This window comes from Somniosus microcephalus, chromosome 10 (genome assembly GCF_052327205.1).
Source record: "Somniosus microcephalus isolate GS21.2 chromosome 10, FLI_Smic_1.0, whole genome shotgun sequence".
In the NCBI taxonomy this organism is placed as follows: Eukaryota; Metazoa; Chordata; class Chondrichthyes; order Squaliformes; family Somniosidae; genus Somniosus; species Somniosus microcephalus.
Genome location: NC_140996.1, coordinates 95,233,651 through 95,253,387, shown reverse-complemented (window position 1 = coordinate 95,253,387; position 19,737 = coordinate 95,233,651). Strand labels below are relative to the sequence as shown.

The window sequence follows — 19,737 nt, the reverse complement described above, 5'->3', positions numbered from 1 at the left end:
GTTTATATTGCTGTCTCTGGTGACAGTATTTATATTGCTGTCTCTGGTGACACTGTTTATATTGCTGTTTCTGGTGACAATGTTTAAATTGCTGTCTCTGGTGACAGTATTTATATTGCTGTCTCTGGTGACAGTGTTTATATTGCTGTCTCTGGTGACAGTGTTTTTATTGCTGTCTCTGGTGACACTCTTTATATTGCTGTCTCTGGTGACAGTGTTTATATTGCTGTCTCTGGTGACTCTGTTTATATTGCAGTCTCTGGTGACACTGTTTATATTGCTGTCTCTGGTGACAGTGTTTATATTGCTGTTTCTGGTGACAGTATTTATATTGCTGTCTCTGGTGACACTGTTTATATTGCTGCCTCTGGTGACAGTGTTTATATTGCTGTCTCAGGTGACAGTGTTTATATTGCTGTCTCAGGTGACAGTGTTTATATTGCTCTCTCTGGTGACACTGTTTATATTGCTGTCTCTGGTGACAGTGTTTATATTGCTGTCTCTGGTGACAGTATTTATATTGCTGTCTCAGGTGACAGTGTTTATATTGCTGTCTCTGGTGATGCTGTTTATATTGCTGTCTCTGGTGATGCTGTTTATATTGCTGTCTCTGGTGACACTGTTTATATTGCTGTCTCTGGTGACAGTGTTTATATTGCTGTCTCTGGTGACAGTGTTTATATTGCTGTCTCTGGTGACAGTATTTATATTGCTGTCTCTGGTGACAGTGTTTATATTGCTGTCTCAGGTGACAGTGTTTATATTGCTGTCTCTGGTGACGCTGTTTATATTGCTGTCTCTGGTGACGCTGTTTATATTGCTGTCTCTGGTGACGCTGTTTATATTGCTGTCTCTGGTGACAGTGTTTATATTGCTGTCTCTGGTGACACTGTTTATATTGCTGTCTCCGGTGACAGTGTTTATATTGCTGTTTCAGGTGACAGTGTTTATATTGCTGTCTCTGGTGACAGTGTTTATATTGCTGTCTCTGGTGACGCTGTTTATATTGCTGTCTCTGGTGACGCTGTTTATATTGCTGTCTCTGGTGACGCTGTTTATATTGCTGTCTCTGGTGACAGTGTTTATATTGCTGTCTCTGGTGACACTGTTTATATTGCTGTCTCTGGTGACAGTGTTTAAATTGCTGTCTCTGGTGACACTGTTTGTATTGCTGTCTCTGGTGACACTGTTTATATTGCTGTCTCTGGTGACAGTGTTTATATAGCTGTCTCTGGTGACACTGTTTATATTGCTGTCTCTGGTGACACTGTTTATATTGCTGTCTCTGGTGAGACTCTTTATATTGCTGTCTCTGGTGACAGTGTTTATATTGCTGTCTCTGGTGACACTGTTTATATTGCTGTCTCTGGTGACACTGTTTATATTGCTGTCTCTGGTGACACTGTTTATATTGCTGTCTCTGGTGACAGTATTTATATTGCTGTCTCTGGTGACACTGTTTATATTGCTGTCTCCGGTGACAGTGTTTATATTGCTGTCTCTGGTGACAGTGTTTATATTGCTGTCTCCAGTGACACTGTTTATATTGCTGTCTCTGGTGACACTGTTTATATTGCTGTCTCTGGTGACACTGTTTATATTGCTGTCTCTGGTGACACTGTTTATATTGCTGTCTCTGGTGACAGTGTTTATATTGCTGTCTCCAGTGGCACTGTTTATATTGCTGTCTCTGGTGACACTGTTTATATTGCTGTCTCTGGTGACACTGTTTATATTGCTGTCTCTGGTGGCACTGTTTATATTGCTGTCTCTGGTGACACTGTTTATATTGCTGTCTCCAGTGACACTGTTTGTGTTGCTGTCTCCGGTGACACTGTTTATATTGCTGTCTCCGGTGACAGTTTTTATATTGCTGTTTTTGGTGACAGTGTTTATATTGCTGTCTCCGGTGACATTGTTTATATTGCTGTCTCTGGTGACAGTGTTTATATTGCTGTCTCTGGTGACACTGTTTATATTGTTGTTTCCGGTGACAGTGTTTATATTGCTGTCTCTCGTGACAGTATTTATATTGCTGTCTCTGGTGACTCTGTTTATATTGCTGTCTCTCGTGACAGTGTTTATATTGTTGTTTCCGGTGACAGTGTTTATATTGCTGTCTCTGGTGACAGTATTTATATTGCTGTCTCTGGTGACAGTGTTTATATTGCTGTCTCTGGTGACAGTGTTTATATTGCTGTCTCTGGTGACAGTGTTTATATTGCTGTCTCTGGTGACAGTGTTTTTATTGCTCTCTCTGGTGACACTCTTTATATTGCTGTCTCTGGTGACAGTGTTTATATTGCTGTCTCTGGTGACTCTGTTTATATTGCAGTCTCTGGTGACACTGTTTATATTGCTGTCTCTGGTGACAGTGTTTATATTGCTGTCTCTGGTGACAGTATTTATATTGCTGTCTCTGGTGACACTGTTTATATTGCTGCCTCTGGTGACAGTGTTTATATTGCTGTCTCAGGTGACAGTGTTTATATTGCTGTCTCAGGTGACAGTGTTTATATTGCTCTCTCTGGTGACACTGTTTATATTGCTGTCTCTGGTGACAGTGTTTATATTGCTGTCTCTGGTGACAGTATTTATATTGCTGTCTCAGGTGACAGTGTTTATATTGCTGTCTCTGGTGATGCTGTTTATATTGCTGTCTCTGGTGATGCTGTTTATATTGCTGTCTCTGGTGACACTGTTTATATTGCTGTCTCTGGTGACAGTGTTTATATTGCTGTCTCTGGTGACAGTGTTTATATTGCTGTCTCTGGTGACAGTATTTATATTGCTGTCTCTGGTGACACTGTTTATATTGCTGTCTCTGGTGACACTGTTTATATTGCTGTCTCTGGTGACACTCTTTATATTGCTGTCTCTGGTGACAGTGTTTATATTGCTGTCTCTGGTGACACTGTTTATATTGCTGTCTCTGGTGACACTGTTTATATTGCTGTCTCTGGTGACAGTATTTATATTGCTGTCTCTGGTGACACTGTTTATATTGCTGTCTCCGGTGACAGTGTTTATATTGCTGTCTCTGGTGACAGTGTTTATATTGCTGTCTCCAGTGACACTGTTTATATTGCTGTCTCTGGTGACACTGTTTATATTGCTGTCTCTGGTGACACTGTTTATATTGCTGTCTCTGGTGACACTGTTTATATTGCTGTCTCTGGTGACAGTGTTTATATTGCTGTCTCCAGTGGCACTGTTTATATTGCTGTCTCTGGTGACACTGTTTATATTGCTGTCTCTGGTGACACTGTTTATATTGCTGTCTCTGGTGGCACTGTTTATATTGCTGTCTCTGGTGACACTGTTTGTGTTGCTGTCTCTGGTGACACTGTTTATATTGCTGTCTCTGGTGACACTCTTTATATTGCTGTCTCTGGTGACAGTGTTTATATTGCTGTCTCTGGTGTCAGCATTTATATGCTGTCTCTGGTGACATTCTTTATATTGCTGTCTCCGGTGACACTCTTTATATTGCTGTCTCCGGTGAAACTCTTTATATTGCTGTCTCTGGTGACACTCTTTATATTGCTGTCTCTAGTGACAGTGTTTATATTGCTGTCTCTGGTGTCAGTGTTTATATTGCTGTCTCTGGTGACACTGTTTATATTGCTGTCTCCAGTGACACTGTTTGTATTGCTGTCTCCGGTGACACTGTTTATATTGCTGTCTCCGGTGACAGTTTTTATATTGCTGTTTTTGGTGACAGTGTTTATATTGCTGTCTCCGGTGACATTGTTTATATTGCTGTCTCTGGTGACAGTGTTTATATTGCTGTCTCTGGTGACACTGTTTATATTGTTGTTTCCGGTGACAGTGTTTATATTGCTGTCTCTCGTGACAGTATTTATATTGCTGTCTCTGGTGACTCTGTTTATATTGCTGTCTCTCGTGACAGTGTTTATATTGTTGTTTCCGGTGACAGTGTTTATATTGCTGTCTCTGGTGACAGTATTTATATTGCTGTCTCTGGCGTCAGTGTTTATATTGCTGTCTCTGGTGACAGTGTTTATATTGTTGTTTCCGGTGACAGTGTTTATATTGTTGTTTCCGGTGACAGTATTTATATTGCTGTCTCTGGTGTCAGTGTTTATATTGCTGTCTCTGGTGACAGTATTTCTATTGCTGTCTCTGGTGACAGTGTTTATATTGCTGTCTCTGGTGACAGAATTTATATTGCTGTCTCTGGTGTCAGTGTTTATATTGCTGTCTCTGGTGACACTGTTTAAATTGCTGTCTGTGGTGACAGTGTTTATTTTGCTGTCTCTGGTGAAAGTGTTTAAATTGCTGTCTCTGGTGACAGTGTTTATATTGCTGTCTCTGGTGACAGTATTTATATTGCTGTCTCTGGTGACACTGTTTATATTGCTGTCTCTGGTGACGCTGTTTATATTGCTGTCTCTGGTGACGCTGTTTATATTGCTGTCTCTGGTGACGCTGTTTATATTGCTGTCTCTGGTGACAGTGTTTATATTGCTGTCTCTGGTGACACTGTTTATATTGCTGTCTCTGGTGACAGTGTTTAAATTGCTGTCTCTGGTGACACTGTTTATATTGCTGTCTCTGGTGACACTGTTTATATTGCTGTCTCTGGTGACAGTGTTTATATTGCTGTCTCTGGTGACACTGTTTATATTGCTGTCTCTGGTGACACTGTTTATATTGCTGTCTCTGGTGACACTGTTTATATTGCTGTCTCTGGTGACAGTGTTTATATTGCTGTCTCTGGTGACACTGTTTATATTGCTGTCTCTGGTGACACTGTTTATATTGCTGTCTCTGGTGACACTGTTTGTATTGCTGTCTCTGGTGACAGTATTTATATTGCTGTCTCTGGTGACACTGTTTATATTGCTGTCTCCGGTGACAGTGTTTATATTGCTGTCTCTGGTGACAGTGTTTATATTGCTGTCTCCAGTGACACTGTTTATATTGCTGTCTCTGGTGACACTGTTTATATTGCTGTCTCTGGTGACACTGTTTATATTGCTGTCTCTGGTGACACTGTTTATATTGCTGTCTCTGGTGACAGTGTTTATATTGCTGTCTCCAGTGGCACTGTTTATATTGCTGTCTCTGGTGACACTGTTTATATTGCTGTCTCTGGTGACACTGTTTATATTGCTGTCTCTGGTGGCACTGTTTATATTGCTGTCTCTGGTGACACTGTTTGTGTTGCTGTCTCTGGTGACACTGTTTATATTGCTGTCTCTGGTGACACTCTTTATATTGCTGTCTCTGGTGACAGTGTTTATATTGCTGTCTCTGGTGTCAGCGTTTATATGCTGTCTCTGGTGACACTCTTTATATTGCTGTCTCCGGTGACACTCTTTATATTGCTGTCTCCGGTGACACTCTTTATATTGCTGTCTCTGGTGACACTCTTTATATTGCTGTCTCTAGTGACAGTGTTTATATTGCTGTCTCTGGTGTCAGTGTTTATATTGCTGTCTCTGGTGACACTGTTTATATTGCTGTCTCCAGTGACACTGTTTGTATTGCTGTCTACGGCGACACTGTTTATATTGCTGTCTCCGGTGACAGTGTTTATATTGCTGTTTTTGGTGACAGTGTTTATATTGCTGTCTCCGGTGACATTGTTTATATTGCTGTCTCTGGTGACACTGTTTATATTGCTGTCTCCAGTGACACTGTTTGTATTGCTGTCTCCGGTGACACTGTTTATATTGCTGTCTCCGGTGACAGTGTTTATATTGCTGTTTTTGGTGACAGTGTTTATATTGCTGTCTCCGGTGACATTGTTTATATTGCTGTCTCTGGTGACAGTGTTTATATTGCTGTCTCTGGTGACACTGTTTATATTGTTGTTTCCGGTGACAGTGTTTATATTGCTGTCTCTCGTGACAGTATTTATATTGCTGTCTCTGGTGACTCTGTTTATATTGCTGTCTCTCATGACAGTGTTTATATTGTTGTTTCCGGTGACAGTGTTTATATTGCTGTCTCTGGTGACAGTATTTATATTGCTGTCTCTGGTGTCAGTGTTTATATTGCTGTCTCTGGTGACAGTGTTTATATTGTTGTTTCCGGTGACAGTGTTTATATTGTTGTTTCCGGTGACAGTATTTATATTGCTGTCTCTGGTGTCAGTGTTTATATTGCTGTCTCTGGTGACAGTATTTCTATTGCTGTCTCTGGTGACAGTGTTTATATTGCTGTCTCTGGTGACAGTATTTATATTGCTGTCTCTGGTGTCAGTGTTTATATTGCTGTCTCTGGTGACACTGTTTAAATTGCTGTCTGTGGTGACAGTGTTTATATTGCTGTCTCTGGTGACAGTATTTATATTGCTGTCTCTGGTGACACTGTTTATATTGCTGTCTCTGGTGACAATGTTTAAATTGCTGTCTCTGGTGACAGTATTTATATTGCTGTCTCTGGTGACAGTGTTTATATTGCTGTCTCTGGTGACAGTGTTTTTATTGCTGTCTCTGGTGACACTCTTTATATTGCTGTCTCTGGTGACAGTGTTTATATTGCTGTCTCTGGTGACTCTGTTTATATTGCAGTCTCTGGTGACACTGTTTATATTGCTGTCTCTGGTGACAGTGTTTATATTGCTGTCTCTGGTGACAGTATTTATATTGCTGTCTCTGGTGACACTGTTTATATTGCTGCCTCTGGTGACAGTGTTTATATTGCTGTCTCAGGTGACAGTGTTTATATTGCTGTCTCAGGTGACAGTATTTATATTGCTCTCTCTGGTGACACTGTTTATATTGCTGTCTCTGGTGACAATGTTTATATTGCTGTCTCTGGTGACAGTATTTATATTGCTGTCTCAGGTGACAGTGTTTATATTGCTGTCTCTGGTGATGCTGTTTATATTGCTGTCTCTGCTGATGCTGTTTATATTGCTGTCTCTGGTGACACTGTTTATATTGCTGTCTCTGGTGACAGTGTTTATATTGCTGTCTCTGGTGACAGTGTTTATATTGCTGTCTCTGGTGACAGTATTTATATTGCTGTCTCTGGTGACAGTGTTTATATTGCTGTCTCAGGTGACAGTGTTTATATTGCTGTCTCTGGTGACGCTGTTTATATTGCTGTCTCTGGTGACGCTGTTTATATTGCTGTCTCTGGTGACACTGTTTATATTGCTGTCTCTGGTGACAGTGTTTATATTGCTGTCTCTGGTGACAGTGTTTATATTGCTGTCTCTGGTGACAGTATTTATATTGCTGTCTCTGGTGACACTGTTTATATTGCTGTCTCTGGTGACAGTGTTTATATTGCTGTCTCTGGTGACGCTGTTTATATTGCTGTCTCTGGTGACAGTGTTTAAATTGCTGTCTCTGGTGACACTGTTTATATTGCTGTCTCTGGTGACACTGTTTATATTGCTGTCTCTGGTGACAGTGGTTATATTGCTGTCTCTGGTGACACTGTTTATATTGCTGTCTCTGGTGACACTGTTTATATTGCTGTCTCTGGTGACACTGTTTATATTGCTGTCTCTGGTGACAGTGTTTATATTGCTGTCTCTGGTGACACTGTTTATATTGCTGTCTCTGGTGACACTGTTTATATTGCTGTCTCTGGTGACACTGTTTATATTGCTGTCTCTGGTGACAGTATTTATATTGCTGTCTCTGGTGACATTGTTTATATTGCTGTCTCCGGTGACAGTGTTTATATTGCTGTCTCTGGTGACAGTGTTTATATTGCTGTCTCCAGTGACACTGTTTATATTGCTGTCTCTGGTGACACTGTTTATATTGCTGTCTCTGGTGACACTGTTTATATTGCTGTCTCTGGTGACAGTGTTTATATTGCTGTCTCCAGTGGCACTGTTTATATTGCTGTCTCTGGTGACACTGTTTATATTGCTGTCTCTGGTGACACTGTTTATATTGCTGTCTCTGGTGGCACTGTTTATATTGCTGTCTCTGGTGACACTGTTTGTGTTGCTGTCTCTGGTGACACTGTTTATATTGCTGTCTCTGGTGACACTCTTTATATTGCTGTCTCTGGTGACAGTGTTTATATTGCTGTTTCTGGTGTCAGCGTTTATATGCTGTCTCTGGTGACACTCTTTATATTGCTGTCTCCGGTGACACTCTTTATATTGCTGTCTCCAGTGACACTCTTTATATTGCTGTCTCTGGTGACACTCTTTATATTGCTGTCTCTAGTGACAGTGTTTATATTGCTGTCTCTGGTGTCTGTTTATATTGCTGTCTCTGGTGACACTGTTTATATTGCTGTCTCCAGTGACACTGTTTGTATTGCTGTCTCCGGTGACACTGTTTATATTGCTGTCTCCGGTGACAGTGTTTATATTGCTGTTTTTGGTGACAGTGTTTATATTGCTGTCTCCGGTGACATTGTTTATATTGCTGTCTCTGGTGACAGTGTTTATATTGCTGTCTCTGGTGACACTGTTTATATTGTTGTTTCCGGTGACAGTGTTTATATTGCTGTCTCTCGTGACAGTATTTATATTGCTGTCTCTGGTGACTCTGTTTATATTGCTGTCTCTCGTGACAGTGTTTATATTGTTGTTTCCGGTGACAGTGTTTATATTGCTGTCTCTGGTGACAGTATTTATATTGCTGTCTCTGGTGTCAGTGTTTATATTGCTGTCTCTGGTGACAGTGTTTATATTGTTGTTTCCGGTGACAGTGTTTATATTGTTGTTTCCGGTGACAGTATTTATATTGCTGTCTCTGGTGTCAGTGTTTATATTGCTGTCTCTGGTGACAGTATTTCTATTGCTGTCTCTGGTGACAGTGTTTATATTGCTGTCTCTGGTGACAGTATTTATATTGCTGTCTCTGGTGTCAGTGTTTATATTGCTGTCTCTGGTGACACTGTTTAAATTGCTGTCTGTGGTGACAGTGTTTATATTGCTGTCTCTGGTGAAAGTGTTTAAATTGCTGTCTCTGGTGACAGTGTTTATATTGCTGTCTCTGGTGACAGTATTTATATTGCTGTCTCTGGTGACACTGTTTATATTGCTGTCTCTGGTGACAATGTTTAAATTGCTGTCTCTGGTGACAGTATTTATATTGCTGTCTCTGGTGACAGTGTTTATATTGCTGTCTCTGGTGACAGTGTTTTTATTGCTGTCTCTGGTGACACTCTTTATATTGCTGTCTCTGGTGACAGTGTTTATATTGCTGTCTCTGGTGACTCTCTTTATATTGCTGTCTCTGGTGACACTGTTTATATAGCTGTCTCTGGTGACAGTGTTTATATTGCTGTCTCTGGTGACACTGTTTATATTGCTGTCTCTGGTGACTCTGTTTATATTGCTGTGTCTGGTGACAGTGTTTATATTGCTGTCTCTGGTGACATTGTTTATATTGCTGTCTCCACTGACACTCTTTATATTGCTGTCTCTGGTGACACTCTTTATATTGCTGTCTCTGGTGACAGTGTTTATATTGCTGTCTCCGGTGACACTCTTTATATTGCTGTCTCTGGTGACACTCTTTATATTGCTGTCTCTGGTGACAGTGTTTATATTGCTGTCTCTGGTGTCAGTGTTTATATGCTGTCTCTGGTGACACTCTTTATATTGCTGTCTCTGGTGACACTCTTTATATTGCTGTCTCTAGTGACAGTGTTTATATTGCTGTCTCTGGTGTCAGTGTTTATATTGCTGTCTCTGGTGACACTGTTTATATTGCTGTCTCCAGTGACACTGTTTGTATTGCTGTCTCCGGTGACACTGTTTATATTGCTGTCTCCGGTGACAGTGTTTATATTGCTGTCTCTGGTGACAGTGTTTATATTGCTGTCTCCGGTGACATTGTTTATATTGCTGTCTCTGGTGACAGTGTTTATATTGCTGTCTCTGGTGACACTGTTTATATTGTTGTTTCCGGTGACAGTGTTTATATTGCTGTCTCTCGTGACAGTATTTATATTGCTGTCTCTGGTGACTCTGTTTATATTGCTGTCTCTGGTGACAGTGTTTATATTGTTGTTTTCGGTGACAGTGTTTATGTTGTTGTTTCCGGTGACAGTATTTATATTGCTGTCTCTGGTGTCAGTGTTTATATTGCTGTCTCTGGTGACAGTATTTCTATTGCTGTCTGTGGTGACAGTGTTTATATTGCTGTCTCTGGTGACAGTATTTATATTGCTGTCTCTGGTGTCAGTGTTTATATTGCTGTCTCTGGTGACACTGTTTAAATTGCTGTCTGTGGTGACAGTGTTTATATTGCTGTCTCTGGTGAAAGTGTTTAAATTGCTGTCTCTGGTGACAGTGTTTATATTGCTGTCTCTGGTGACAGTATTTATATTGCTGTCTCTGGTGACACTGTTTATATTGCTGTCTCTGGTGACAATGTTTAAATTGCTGTCTCTGGTGACAGTATTTATATTGCTGTCTCTGGTGACAGTCTTTATATTGCTGTCTCTGGTGACAGTGTTTTTATTGCTGTCTCTGGTGACGCTCTTTATATTGCTGTCTCCGGTGCCACTGTTTATATTGCTGTCTCTGGTGACAGTGTTTATATTGCTGTCTCTGGTGACACTGTTTATATTGCTGTCTCCGGTGACACTGTTTATATTGCTGTCTCTGGTGACGCTGTTTATATTGCTGTCTCTGATGACAGTGTTTATATTGCTGTCTCTGGTGATAGTGTTTTTATTGCTGTCTCTAGTAACACTGTTTATATTGATGTCTCTGGTGACACTGTTTTTATTGCTGTCTCTGGTGACACTGTTTATATTGCACAAGGGAAGGATCTGATTGGTGAGTAGCTGTTAAGTGTTTCTAGTTTCTAGTTAATAGACTATAATGTAAAGGCATGGCAGGGCAGCTCAGGCCCATGGAATGCACATCCTGTGCCATGTGGGAAGTCCTGGACTCTTCTTGAGGCCTGGATGACCACATATGCAGGAAGTGTGGCCGGCTACAGCAGCTCAAGCTCCGGGTTTCGGAGCTTGAGCGGCAGCTGGAGTCACTGCAGTGCATCCGCAAGGCTGAAAACTTTGTGGATAGCACGTTTCAGGAGGTGTTCACCCCGCAGCTTAAAAGTGTGCAGGCAGAGAGGGAATGGGTGACCATCAGTCAGAAGAAGAGGACTAGGCAGGTAGGGCAGGAATCCCCTGAGTGCATCTCGCTCGCTAACCGGTTTTCATCTCTGAATACTGGTGGGCGTGATGGTTCCTCAGGGGAGTGCAGCCAGAGCCAAGTCCACGGCACCATGCTTGGCTCAGCTGCACTGGGTGGGAGGAAGAAGAGTGGAAGAGCAGTAGTCATAGTGGATTTGATAGTTAGGGGAGCAGACAGGTGTTTCTGTGGCTGCAGACATGACTCCTAGGATGGTATGTTGCCTCCCTGGTGCCAGGGTCAAGGATGTCACTGAGCGGCTGCAGAACATTCTGAGGGGGGAGGGTTAACAGCCAGAGGTCGTGATCCATATCGGTACCAACAACAGAGGCAGAAAGAGGAATGAGGTCCTGCAGGCAGATTTTAAGGAGCTGGAAAGAGATTAAAAAGCAGGACCTCAAAGGTAGTAATGTCCAGATTACGCCCGGTGCCACGTGCTAGTGAGTACAGAAATAAGAGGATAGAGCAGATGAATGCATGGCTGGAGAGATGGTGCAGAAGGAAGTGCTTTAGATTCCTGAGGCATTGGGACCGTTTCTGGGGGAGGTGAGATCTGTACAAGCCAGACAGATTGCACCTCAACAGGACCTGGACCAATATCCTTGTGGGGGGGCATTGCTAGTGTTGTTGGGGAGGGTTTAAACTAGCTTGGCAGAGGGATGGGAACCTGAGGGTAGATTCAGAAGGGAGAAAAGGAAAGCTGGAAATGGAAGGCAGAAAATTAGTAAGTGAGTTTGGAAGGCAGAGGAATCAAAGGCTAGAAAATAGACAACAAGGGAGTTTGGCAGTGCTAAATGGTATATACTTCAATGCAAGGAGTCTAGGGAATAAAGCAGATGAGCTGAGGGCACAGATAGATATGTGGGAGTACGATATTATAGCTATTACTGAGACATGGCTGAAAGAAGGGCAGGAATGGCAGCTCAACATTCCTGGTTATAGGGTTTTCAGACGAGATAGAGAGGGGATAAAAAAGGAGTGGGGGGGTTGCAATATTGATTAAAGAAACAATTACAGCTGTGAAGAGGGATGGTATTTTAGAAGAATCATCCAACGAGGCCGTATAGGTTGAACTGAAAAGCAAAAAAGGGGCAATCACACTGCTGGGAGTGTACTATAGACCCCCAAACAGTCAGAGGGGGATAGAAGAGCAAATATGTAGGCAAATTTCTGAGACGTGCAAAAATAGGGCAGTAATTGTAGGGGATTTCAACTTCCCTAATATTAACTGGGATAAAATTAGTGTGAAAGGTATAGAGGGAGCAGAGTTCTTAAAATGTATTCACGAGAACTTTTTTAGCCAGTACCTAGCAAGCCCAACAAGAGAGGGGGTGGTTCTGGACCTAATTTTAGGGAATGAAGCTGGGCAGGTGGAAAGGGTATCAGTGGGAGAGCATATTGGTGGTAGTGATCATAATTCAGTTAGATTTAGTGTAGTTATGGAAAAGAACAAGGATAGACCAGGAATAAAAGTTCTTAATTGGAGAAAAGCTAATTTTACTAAGCTGAGATGTGATTTAGCCAAAGTGGACTGGAGACAGAAACTTGATGGTAAATCAGTGTCAAAGCAGTGGGAGGCATTCAAGGAGGAGATAGTGAGGGTTCAAAGTATGTTCCCGTAAAGAAAAAGGGTGGGACTAACAAATCCAGAGCTCCCTGGATGTCAAGGGGCATACAGGGAAGGATAAAGAAAAAAAGGAAAGCTTATGACAGATACCAAGGGCTCAATGCTTCAGAAACCCTAGAGGAGTATAGAAAGTGCAGGGGTGAAATTAAAAAAGAAATTAGGAAAGCAAAGAGAGGGCATGAAAAAATATTGGCCAGTAAAGTCAAGGAAAGCCCAAAGATGTTTTATAAATGCATTAAGAGCAAAAGGATAATTAATGTCCAGATGGCTTGCATCCCAGGTTGCTAAGGGAAATGGGGGAGGAGATAGCGGAAGGGCTTGCCATAATTTTCCAATCTTCCCTAGATGCGGGGGAGGTGCCTGAGGATTGGAAAGTGGCAAATGTGACACCATTGTTCAAGAAAGGGTGTAAGGACAATCCTAGTAACTACAGGCCGGTCAGTTTAACATCAGTGGTGGGTAAAGTTTTAGAAACAATAATCAAGGAAAAAAATTAACGGGCACTTGGAGAGGTTTAAGCTAATTAAGGAGAGCCAACACAGATTTGTAAAGGGCAGATCGTGTTTGACTAATCTAATTGAATTTTTTGATGAAGTAACAGGGAGGATTGATGAAGGGAATGCAATGGATGTTGTCTACATGGATTTTAGGAAGGCGTTTGACAAAGTACCACATAGAAGGCTGGTTAACAAAATTGAGGCTCATGGAATAGGTGGGTCAGTGGTAGCTTGGATGAGGAATTGGCTTAAGGACAGAAAACAGCGAGTTGTGGTAAATAACAACAGAAAACGCTGGAAAAACTCAGCAGGCCAGGCTTCGACCTGAAACGTTGACTCTGTTTCTCTCTCCACGGATGTTGCCTGGCCTGTTGAGTTTTTCCAGCGTTTTCTGTTGTTATTTTGGATTTCCAGCATCCGCAGTATTTTGCTATCGAGTTGTGGTAAATGGCAGTTTTTCAGACTGGAGGATGGTAGACAGTGGTGTTCCCCAAGGGTCAGCGCTGGGACCACTGCTTTTTTGGATATATACAAATGACCTAGATATTGGAATACAGTGTAGAATTTCTAAATTTGCTGATGACACCAAACTTGGGGGTGTGGCAAACAGTGAGGATGATACCAATCAACTGCAACAGGACATAGAAAGGCTAGCAGAATGGGCAGACAAGTGGCAGATGGAATTTAATAGAGAAGTGTGAGGTGATGCATTTTGGCAGAAGGAACAGGGAGAGGCAATATACACTTAATGGTACAGTTTTAAAGAGTGTGCAGGGACAGAGGGACCTGGGAGTTAATGTGCATAGGTCCCTGAAGGTGGCAGGACATATTGAGAGAGTGGTTAGCAAAGCATATGGGATCTTGGGCTTCATAAATAGAGGTATTGAGTACAAAAGTAGAGAAGTTATGCTGAAACTTTATAAAGCGCTGATTAGGCCACAACTGGAGTATTGCTTCCAATTCTGGTCACCACACTTTAGGAAGGATGTGAAGGCTCTTGAGAGGGTGCAGAAGAGATTTACCAGAATAGTTCTGGGGATGGGGGATCTTAGCTACAAGGACAGGTTGGAGAAGCTGGTTTTGTTTTCATTAGAGCAAAGGAGGTTGAGGGGTGATTTGATAGAGGTGTACAAGATTATGACGGGTTTGGATAGGGTAGACAGGGAAAGACTGTTCCCACTAGTTGATGGTACAAGGACCAGGGGACACGGATTTAAGGTTTTGGGCAAGAGATACAGGGGGGGTGTGAGGAAAAAAAAATTTACGCAACGAGTGGTGATGACCTGGAATTCGCTGCTGACGGAAGTGGTGGAAGCGGAGACACTGAATGTTTTCAACGGGAGACTGGATAGGCACTTAAGCAAAATAAACATGCAGGGCTACAGGGATAGAGCAGGGGAATGGGACTGACTGGATTGCTCTACAGAGAGCCGGCACGGGTTCGATGGGCCAAATGGCCTCCTTCTGTGCTGTTATTACTCTATGGGGGAGAAATTGAATATAGCCCCGTTTGGGGCGCCAGCCTCGCCAGGGCACTAAAAGTAGCGCCCCGGAAACATTCGCGCCCCCGCACTGCAAATTGAGTGGTTGCGCCCCAAAGGGAAGCACGGCGCTACTGGAGGCGCCCCGCATCCCTCTTGGGGCGCTGCGAGTGAATATCGTGGCACAACGTGCCGCAGCGCCACACGCTGCGGCACATCGCACTGCGGTATTGCAGGCCTTCCTCCCCTTCTTAAAGGGGAGGGGTCTTGTGCAGCGCGATCTGGGACCCAGCTAGGCCCCCGAGGATTGGGAGTTCAGGCAAAAGAGCCCGGCACTGAAGAGAAGTGCCGGGCCCGTGGAGCGCAGCTGGCACTCTGCGGGTGTGGGGGGGGGCGTTCAGGAGGCCGGGGACGGGAGCGCAGGCAGGTGCTGGCAGACGGCCAACAACAAAAATGGCCGCCTCGCACCTCGCCTTTAATTTATGCCTCCCCGGCCGCAGGTAGGCCCCCCTGAACCCGTCGGACATAGCGTCCGGCGGTAAATCAGGGGGCACTGCCGAATATCGTCCTGTGGAATTTAGCGGGAGGCGTGGGCAGTGCCGCGCCCGGGCGCCAGTTGGCTTGCGACCCACTTAGCGCACTCTTAAGGCACTAACGGGTGGCGCAACCAACTGAATTTCTCCCGCTATGACTCTAAAGTAAGAGTAGGGCCTATTAGGGACCATAAAGGTAACCTGTGTGTGGAGGCGGAAGACATCGGTATGGTTCTTAATGAATACTTTGCATCTGTTTTCACAAAAGAGAGGGACGATGCAGAAATTGCAATCAGGGAGGAGGAGTGTGAAATATTAAATGAAATAAACATAGTGAAAGAGGAAATATTAAGGAGTTTAGCATCTTTGAAAGTGGATAAATCCCCAGGTCTGGATGAAATGTATCCCAGACTGTTAAGAGAAGTAAGAGAGGAAATAGCAGACGCTCTGACCATCATTTTCCAATCCTCTCTGGCTGCAGGTGTAGTGCCAGAGGACTGGAGGACTGCTAATGTGGTACCATTGTTTAAAAAGGGAGAAAGGGATAGTCTGAGTGATTACAGGCCAATCAGCCTAACCTCGGTGGTGGGAAAATTATTGGAAAAAATTCTGAGTGACAGGATAACTCTTCATTTAGAAAGACACGGATTAATCAGGAACAGTCAGCATGGATTTGTTAAGGGAAGGTCGTGTCTGACTAACTTGATTGAATTTTTTGAGGAGGTAACAAGGAGGGTCGATGAGGGCAGTGTGTTTGATGTAGTCTATGTGGATTTTAGTGAGGCTTTTGATAAGATCCCGCATGGCAGACTTGTCACGAAAGTAAAAGCCCATGGGATCCAAGGCAAAGTGGCAAGTTGGATCCAAAATTAGCTCAGTGGCAGGAAACAAAGGGTAATGGTCGAAGGGTGTTTTTGTGACCGGAAGGCTGTTTCCCGTGGGGTTCTGCAGGGCTCAGTACTGGGTCCTTTGCTTTCGTGGTATATATCAATGATTTGGACTTGAATGTAGGAAGTATGATTAAGAAGTTTGCAGATGATACAAAAATTGGCCGAGTGGTTGATAATGAAGAAAAAAGCTGAAGAGTGCAGGAAGATATCAATGGACTGGTCAGGTGGGCAGAACAGTGGCAAATGGAATTCAATCTGGAGAAGTGTGAGGTAATGCATTTAGGGAGGGCTAACAAGGCAAGGGAATATACAATAAATGGTAGGACACTGAGAAGTGCAGAGGATCAAAGAGAACTAGGAGTGCAGGACTGGTAGATAAGTTGGTTAAGAAGGCATACGGGATATTTGTCTTTATTAGCCGAGGCATAGAATATAAGAGCAGGGAGGTTATGCTTGAACTGTATAAAACACTAGTTAGGGCACAGCTAGAGTACTGTGTACAGTTCTGGTCACCACATTACGGGAAGGATGGGATTGCACTAGAGGGGGTGCAGAGGAGATTTACGAGGATGTTGCCTGGGCTGGGGAATTTTAGCTATGAGGAAAGATTGGATAGGCTGGGGTTGTTTTCTTTGGAACAGAGGAGGTTGAGGGGAGACCTAATTGAGGTGTATAAAATTATGAGGGGCCTAAATAGAGTGGATAGGCAGGACCTATTTGCCTTAGCATAGGGGTCGATAACCAGGGGGCATAGATTTAAAGTAATTGGTAGGAGGTTTAGATGGGATTTGAGGAGAAATGTTTTCACCCAGAGGGTGGTGGGGGTCTGGAACTCACTGCCTGAAAGGGTGGCAGAGGCAGAAACCCTCATCGCATTTAAAAAGTACTTGGATATGCACTTGAAGTGCCGTAACCGGCAAGGCTACGGACCAAGTGCTGCAAAGTGGGATTAGGCTGGATAGCTCTTTGTCGGCCGGCACAGACAAGATGGGCTGAATGGCCTCCTTCTGTGCTATAAATTTCTGTGATTCTATGATTTATGAAGTGATTTGTCAATGGTGGGAGAGGTAATAAGGTCAGACTGGATGGAGGCTTGTGTAAAGATTTGCAGCATCCTGAATCTGTAGTGGAAATATAGGTTAGAGGAGCGAGTGGTAAAGGGAACATGTCTCAATCAGCTGGGAGCTTTGAGTTGACATTTGAAGCTGATTCAATGGCCACTGACCCCCTGCCTTAGCTTCACAGATGAGGTCTAGGAACAGCGGGAAACCGGTGGGCAACCTGTCAAATCCAAAAAGCTGGGAAGAAACCATTGATAAGTGGCTGTAAATGAGCCACTAATTATTTTAATTGCCTCCCCCGCCACTGCCTGTCAGCGCTCACAGACCCGACATTTGGTAAAGGCGCATGGCAGTGGGTTCACAGCGGGGCCCCGACCTGCTGGGGAAAAAAAACACTTTCCCACCTGACCCGCCACCGATCGCGCCTGCTGAACCCCCGCAAAATCCAGCCCTATGCCTCTATTTATAAAGCCATGGTTCCTGTCTGTCTTTTTAACAGCTTTATTAACTTGTCCTACCACCTTCAAAGACTTGTGTATGTGAACCCCCAGATCCCTCTTTTCCTGCAGCCCCCTTTAAAATTGTACCATTTAGTTTATATTGCCTCTCTCGTTCTTCCTACCAAATAGTCACTTTAATTCTTTTTCATTTTCTCTTGTTGCGTTTTTCTTTGTTGCGACCTCATTCATTTTCCTTATATTCTGATGTTTTCTTATTTATTTTCCATTTTTAAATTACATTTCTTGCAGTTGGTGCAAAATCTTTCCCACTAATCCCAGTGGTATCAACCTGCGTTAATACAAAAGGAGAACAAACCAACCTGAAAGTGTGATGTCCTCTCCAATAACCTGTTCTTCGACGACATCCAGTGAACTGTCATGAATCATTCCATTAGTTTCTTCATCACAAGCAAGACCAGAATAGTCCTGTAGCAGGTCTGCATTGGGTACTTGCTCCACAATGACAGCAGGGAAAATACAAGGGCCGCCAAGCTGCAGAAAGCAAAATAACAGAAGGGTTGTTGAAAGTTATATGGTCTGAAGTTTAACTTCATCCTTATCATTATTGGCAAGACTGTGGGAGTGGACTGTCTGCCTAAAAACATTTCTGTTCATGCCGGGCTGGCAGGTTCAGTAACTGTAGTGAAGTACTGCCGATCCTACTGCTGCAAGAAGAGGGCACTAGTCCTGGAATCTGTGGCTTTGCAGTCCCCACCTAATACAAAATCTGGCTACAAATGATTCCTTCCAACCACCCGTTTAAAAGTTAAACATTCACAGCCTGAAATAGATCACATACAACCAAAAGCTGCAGCTGGAATTCCAGTCACTGTTACTACGTAAATGCTGTCAATGTCAAGTGGCCACATCTATAAAGCCAGCTGTTATGATAAGAAATGTTCCCTGTTCACAGCCAATGGGGATTCTGCTACCCATCCAGTTTTTGGTCAAGAAACCTGATAACTTGTGCCAATTTCAGAGCGCAGTTCCTTCTGCTTATCTATCAGCACTAGGTCTTAAAGTAAATAACTTTCTTGCTTTTACAATTGACTAAAGAAAGTTCTCTTTTCTAATAATTATGCAACAGTGGGAACAAATAATTATGCTGTGTAAAAATGTTATATTCTATTGCAATGGCATTTTAATATTCAAATGTAACTACTAATTAACTTTCAGCCTCTCATATGGAATCGCCATCTATTTTAGAACACAGGGGCAAGTAAAAGGTAAGATCCTCGCCACGTTCTCTTTTAAAGAATGGGGGAAAAAATGCACATTGGTATTTAAGGTCACATACCGCATCAGGAGTGAGGGCCGACTCTCAGCTTCTCTTGTTCGTGGTTTTAGACAAAGTTTTGTGGAGTTGTGTCAGCTGTGCTCTCACTGCTAAGTCAGAAGGTTGTGGGTTCAAGTCCCACTCCAGAGACTTGAGCTAATAATCTCGGCTGACACTCCTAGACATAAGACTGGAGTGTCAGCCTAGATTATGTACTCAAGTTGCTGGAGTAGTACTGAGGGAGTGCTACACTGTCAAAGGTGCTGTGTTTCGGATGAGACGTTAAACCGAGACTCAGTCTCCCCTCTCAGGCGGATGTAAAAGATCCCATTCAAAGAAAAGCAGGTGAATTTTCCAGGTGTCGCGACAATACTTATCCCTCAACCAACATCACTAAACAGATTATCTGCACATTATCTCATTGCTGTTTCTGGGAGGTTCCTGTGCGTAAATTGGTTAATGTGTTTCCAACATTACATCAGTGACTACATTTCAAAAATACTTCAGTGGCTGTGAAGCACTTTGGGATGTCTTGAGGTTGTGAAAGATGTTATATAAATGCAAGTTCTTTTTATACAAAGTTGTCCTAACAGCAATGTCAGGCCAATTCAGTAAAAGAGGTACCGCTGACTTGTCAGTCCGCGAGTGGTCTGTCACTTTCATATCTCTGACCGACCGACTTGGTGCTGAAGCTCACAGAAATCATGACTTAGAAAAAAAATTTTTTTTCAAGCAATGGATTACATCTCAATACCATCTATTTTAACA

The 19,737-nt window shown here is 42.9% G+C and overlaps 1 protein-coding gene across 3 annotated transcripts in view; it reads right to left on the bottom strand.

Annotated features, from left to right (window-relative positions):
• The window catches only part of LOC147111579 (ETS-related transcription factor Elf-1-like), a 271,464-nt gene that overhangs the window by 123,818 nt on the left and 127,909 nt on the right, over positions 1 to 19,737 (bottom strand). For all 3 annotated transcript variants that reach the window (XM_085998640.1, XM_085998642.1, XM_085998641.1), the window contains exon 3: positions 18,014 to 18,185. In XM_085998640.1, the coding sequence (XP_085854766.1) occupies positions 18,014 to 18,185 (172 nt within the window). The remainder of the gene's footprint in view (positions 1 to 18,013; positions 18,186 to 19,737) is intronic.